The sequence below is a fragment of the Phalaenopsis equestris genome, unplaced genomic scaffold (assembly GCF_001263595.1).
Source record: "Phalaenopsis equestris unplaced genomic scaffold, ASM126359v1 Scaffold231930, whole genome shotgun sequence".
In the NCBI taxonomy this organism is placed as follows: domain Eukaryota; kingdom Viridiplantae; phylum Streptophyta; class Magnoliopsida; order Asparagales; family Orchidaceae; genus Phalaenopsis; species Phalaenopsis equestris.
This window is the reverse complement of record NW_018249899.1, coordinates 17651-22995: the sequence shown is the minus strand read 5'-3', so window position 1 is coordinate 22995 and position 5345 is coordinate 17651. Positions and strand designations below refer to the sequence as shown.

Sequence of the window (5345 nt, the reverse complement as noted above, 5' to 3'; positions counted from 1 at the left end):
CCATATATATATATATCTCAATGATATTCATTAGGGTTGTTTAAACTAAAACTGGCTACCCTCAAAAGTCTGACCAAACTGCCAGTTGGGCGGCACCACGTTTAACGACTGCACGGTCCGCCCGTCGCTCGTGGTCACCGAAAACGAAACAGTCTGTCCTACTAACTTCTCCGAGGTCTGCCAAACTTGTCCCCAATTTCTGGTCATTGCCGACCACCCACCTCCCCCTTTCACCCAAACCTCCCTAACATCCCCAGCGCCGCCGACGTTGAGGATAATAACAAATGGCGTCCACTGGTTCCCTTGCATCTGGAACCTGATCCCACCTTTTTTATGGCAAGGGACGCGGCGGAACAGGACAGGGACGATGCCGGCATGATAGTCCTTTGTGATCCTAACGAACATTGGCATGGAGAGATCGAAGTGTTTTAAGGGAGGGTTGCACCAACCGCCATTGTCGTTGGGTTTTGCGTAGTTGGGAGGGCAGAAGTTGGTGGCGGTTATGGTGATGTAGCCGGGAGCGCACCATTGTTTGTCGTTGAAGCATAGTATTTGGAAGCAGGCGCCGCAGCTGAGGCCGCTGTTAAAAAGGGCAGTGCTCAGAGCGGCGGTTTCAAGGCCATAGCCTTGCTCAAATAAGTTGCCATATCCACAAGCTCCACCTGCATGGCAAACAATAAAGCCACGTACATATGGATATGTTAGATCTGGAATTTGGATCCATCAACCTGAACCAATTCTACAAGTATAAGTACTGCCTTTTGTGGGCATAAAAAATAGAAGTTTCCGTAAACGTGCGGCACATTATTATTTTTTTTTTGAATTTTAGGTAAAGTTTTGGCGGATGCATGATTTTATGCTCTCTTTTGTAGACTGGTTTTAACTTGTTTATATTAGAAAAATGTCCATTTCGTAGGAGAAATTATTACTATGTTCCACATGTCGAATATTTTATAGATTATCTAAATTTTTGCTTCGAGTTTATACTTTCAAAAAATTAAAAAAAAATCCTTGAACGCATCAATCAATCATACTTATGCTTTGCATTATTGTTCAAATTTTCTTAAAGAATGGCATGTATCTCTAGGTGCTATATGCCGAAGTTCAAAATATATATGTATATATATATATATACATAAAAGATTTTTGTAGTTTACTAAAATATTATGAGGCCAGGTTGAAGAAAAGTATTTTCTAAGCCGGCCATTGGCCCTTAATAGCACAAATCAATTATAGCTGCAAATTCATGACGGAAAATTCCATAAAAAATTTTGAGCATAATTTTATTATTATGATAAATTTTTTATTTACTGTCACGATAAAAAATTCAATTAAGAAAACAGGAAACGAGAGTATAACATTCATTATAACTCGAGAGCTTTTGGCTGAAATGAACATAGCAAACAATATCAACACAATAAACAATAATATTCTTATGACTTTCGAACTAATGAACGTAATTTGTATATTAGAGAAAGGCTGCTATGTACTAGAAAGGCTAACCCATGGTTTCTCCGCCGTCCATGGCACCATAAAAGGTGGCATGCCCTGTATCCCATCCTCCGTGGTCAGCGCCAATGGGCCTAACAGCCGAGAGAAAGATGAAAGAAAGACAAATCAAAAACAGATTCATTGCTTAATTTCTCTCCCGAAATAGCACCTCCTCTTTTCTTCTCCTCGGCACTTCAAAAACAGAGAGAAGCGACTGGCTTTTATAAGAACAATGTGCCAGCTCTTCTCTAATTCCTTTTTAGTTCCTTCTAAAATTAGTAATGTAATTAATATAATTTTGGTAAAGTATACTTAACAATCCTAGCTTAGATGAAATAATTTTGGCTGGGTATAGGAGGAATGTTTATGAGTTCTTAATCCTTATAATATTAAGAAATTTTATTCCATTTATTTCATTTCATCTTTGTTAACTTGGAAAATAAATATATTATTTGGGTATGTTTTGAAGTCATAGTGAAGTTGAAATAAGGGGCATACTGAACTGTGCCTGGGACCGTGCTGTCATATATTTTATGCTGGTCGATATGCTTATATCTTTGCAGACATATATGTAGATGTTCATTTATGTTGCATTGGTACATCCTTATAAAAGTTTATTTTATGCTTTATATCCTTACATATTTATTATACAATGCACATATATCTCGATCAAAAAATACTTCACAAATAATGAATGGAATGGCTTCAGAATAAGGGGTTGAGTTTATTCAAAAAGATTTCAAAAGATTTACAATTGAGGATATAATTCAATGCTGGAACAACAATAAAACATCGTCTAAGTGCAGTGGTGGAATCAAGGGAGGTGTCACGGATGGGCATTCGCCTCTCAAGAATTTTCTTAACAACGAGCAAAAAATTTTTGTTTAAAAAATCATGACATGAATCGCTTAAATAATTATGTAAAAGCTACAGCGTTCCCAGGAAGAAATGTGATTTGTGACCTGAAAACTATAAAAAGTCTACAAGTGTCGCTACACCATTGCCCAGATGTAGTGTCAAATATGCAAATGTTTGCATATTATTGATGGATGTATGCGAAGAAGTTAGTCAATGAAACTAATATTAGATTTAAACTAACTTTTGGGGAGCTTTAAATGGGTATGTCTGTATAATTATAGAAGATTTTAGAAATATTCATGGTGACAATGGTTTTAGATTTATTAATGAAGAAGGTATTATGATATTAGATTTTGCTTAAGCTTATGATTTTGTTGATACTAATATTTTCTTCAAGAAAAGAGATGAGCATTTTAATATTTATAAGAGTGGATCAAATAGAACACAAATTGATTATTTTCTAATGAAAAAAAGAGATCATCAAGAATGTAAAGGCTGTAAGGTAATTCCAAGTGAATATTTTATTACTCGACATCGATTATTAGTTCTAAATTTTAAGATGAAGTGTTGTAAGATAAAAAAGTGCAATGAAACATTGTCACATAATTAACTGGTGGCATCTGAAAGACACAAATAAAATTATTGCTATGATTAAACTTCAATTTTTCAACTTTTGGAAAGTTCATGAAGGCATTAATTCTATCTAGGATTGTTGAATCTTAAATTGTTCATTAAATCATGCCCAAAGAATATAGCATAGGAAGAAGAATGAGAGGGAGAGTATGTAACTCTTCATTCATTAAAGGATCCTCTATTTATAGACATAGGAGATACTTGAAATAAATAATTACATATGTTGTCTATCTTTTGAACAAGGGGTATATGAGTATTAAAGTCTTTCTTACAATTAAAGATTAAAGCCTTGACAATATACTGAATTAATCGGCTTAGGAAGCTTTCAATTTTTTTGCATCACATCCTTCATTCAGCATTGGCGAAACGAAATAACATAATGGTTACATGGGTGTTTATTGTGTGTTTGTTGAGTAAACATGACTTTTCTTCGTCCCTAGTCTTCATACATTATTCCTCCTTTGTCCTACATAAGGACTCTTTGATCCACCTTAAAATTACCCGTTTTTAGTGCTTATTTTATGATCATTTTATACTTGTTTTTAGTTATATTGCACTTTAAAGAAAGATATTTTGCATGTTTTTTGTTTCAGCTATATAAAATGGACATTTAGAGAAAATAAGAGAAAAATGAGCAAAATTGGAGCATTTTATATGGCGCCACAGCGCCGCACCCTAGCGCTATAGCGCCAAAGACGGGCGTAATGAGAGATATAGCACCCAGACTAGCGTTATGTGCCAGTAACTACCCTTCTAGAAGATTCAATTAATTTTGCCAAATTTTGAAGGGGTGTTTAAAGCAACCTTTGGTCATTTTCAGAGATCTATTAAAGGGACAAAAATGGGACGAACAAGAAAACTTTTGGGCAATTGAATGCTTTATGTAGTTCTACTTTTTTGTTTAAGTGTAAGTTTAAGTGTGTTTTTGTGTTTGTAAGATTTAAAATTTGGAAAAATCATTAAGGAGAGTCTAGATTTTGTATTAGAGAGAAGACACTAGGTATTTTGTAGTTGTGTTTAAGTTTTTGTTTCCAAGACTTGGATTTCAATACTTCTTCAGTGTTTTTGTTTGTTCTCCATGATTTTTGTGTAGTTCCCTTTCTTTCTTCTTACATTTGCAAATTAATCTTGTGGGTTGAGAATAATTTAAAGATTTTTTTTCTTACTTTAAAAAATTGTGATGACATTTTTACCGTTTCTTAATTAACTTTATAAATTGGTCACTCGTGAGGTTAAAATCTGTTGAAAAACATAAAGACCCAGTAGGGATATGATTTCGCTCAACTAGTGAGTGTCACCATTCATTCAGAGCAGAGCTGATGCGATCACCTAAGAGGGAGAGGAAATAGATAGGGAGATAAATTTTGATGAGCATAGAAGTGAAGTTTCTAGGGTGAAAAACTAGATCATTTTTATCAATTTGGATTAAAGTTTGGATCATAAGGGTCCCTAGTAGTTTCTATAGAGAGGGCACAGTGGGTAATCTAGGGCGAGAGACCAAAATCTACTCAGCACTACTACACAAGTTGGTGAAAAACTCTAAATTGGCTAATGTTCTTCGTTAGCATTGGGAGAGGGTAAATAATATGAATGCTCATATTTTTCACAATACATCATCTTATTTTTAGTTATTCAAATCCTATATAGATTAATACCTCTTTGAAAGAGGAAAGATCTTTTATAACATTCAAACACATTAAATTTACTTTGTTTAACTATTAATTATATTTGTTTCTTTCTGCTTTAATTTAATCTTAACCTTTGCAATAATGTTGACTTTGTTCTACTTCCATTTTACCTGCAATTTGGATAGAATTTTGTTATTCCATTTTAAAGAATTCAACTGTCCTCGTTAGATCGATACTGAGATTTAAAAAAAAAAACATATATTAATTGAAATGATATGTATACTTGCGTAGTACCTCTAGTGCGAAGTTTTATTATTTATTTTATATATCATTTCGTTTATTCACACTAGCCTCTAAATATAAATTGGGACAAGTTTTTTGCAATATCTTGGAGATTAAAAATACACGTAATTGCAGGTCGGGTCAACTTTTTGGTGTTTTTATCGAGGACGGTAACGAAACTATTTAAATTGAGAAGGTAACGAATTTTTTTTCAACTGTAATTTTATTTGAATTTTAGGCTTTTTTAGTAAAATTTAAATTAAAAAAAACAAAAATCCAAAAAAATATGAAAAAATCCAAAAAATAAAATTTTATTTGATTTATGTTGTGTTATTTTATTTTCTAATATTTTATCATTTGTATGTGCAGTTCGGGATATGAAGGTTTGGTACCCTATGATTCTGAATTAGAATATACTATAAGAAAATTTTGAAAACAAGAAAGACTTCAAAA

General features: G+C 33.3%; 1 protein-coding gene across 1 annotated transcript; it reads right to left on the bottom strand.

Annotated features, from left to right (window-relative positions):
• Positions 1–45: 45 nt before the first annotated feature.
• On the bottom strand, positions 46–3249 carry LOC110038177 (expansin-A2-like; the record flags this gene model as incomplete). Its single annotated transcript, XM_020742948.1, has 3 exons — positions 46–662; positions 1504–1633; positions 3219–3249. Coding segments are annotated over 3 exons (778 nt in total), but the record flags the coding sequence as incomplete, so codon positions are not given.
• Positions 3250–5345: the final 2096 nt, after the last annotated feature.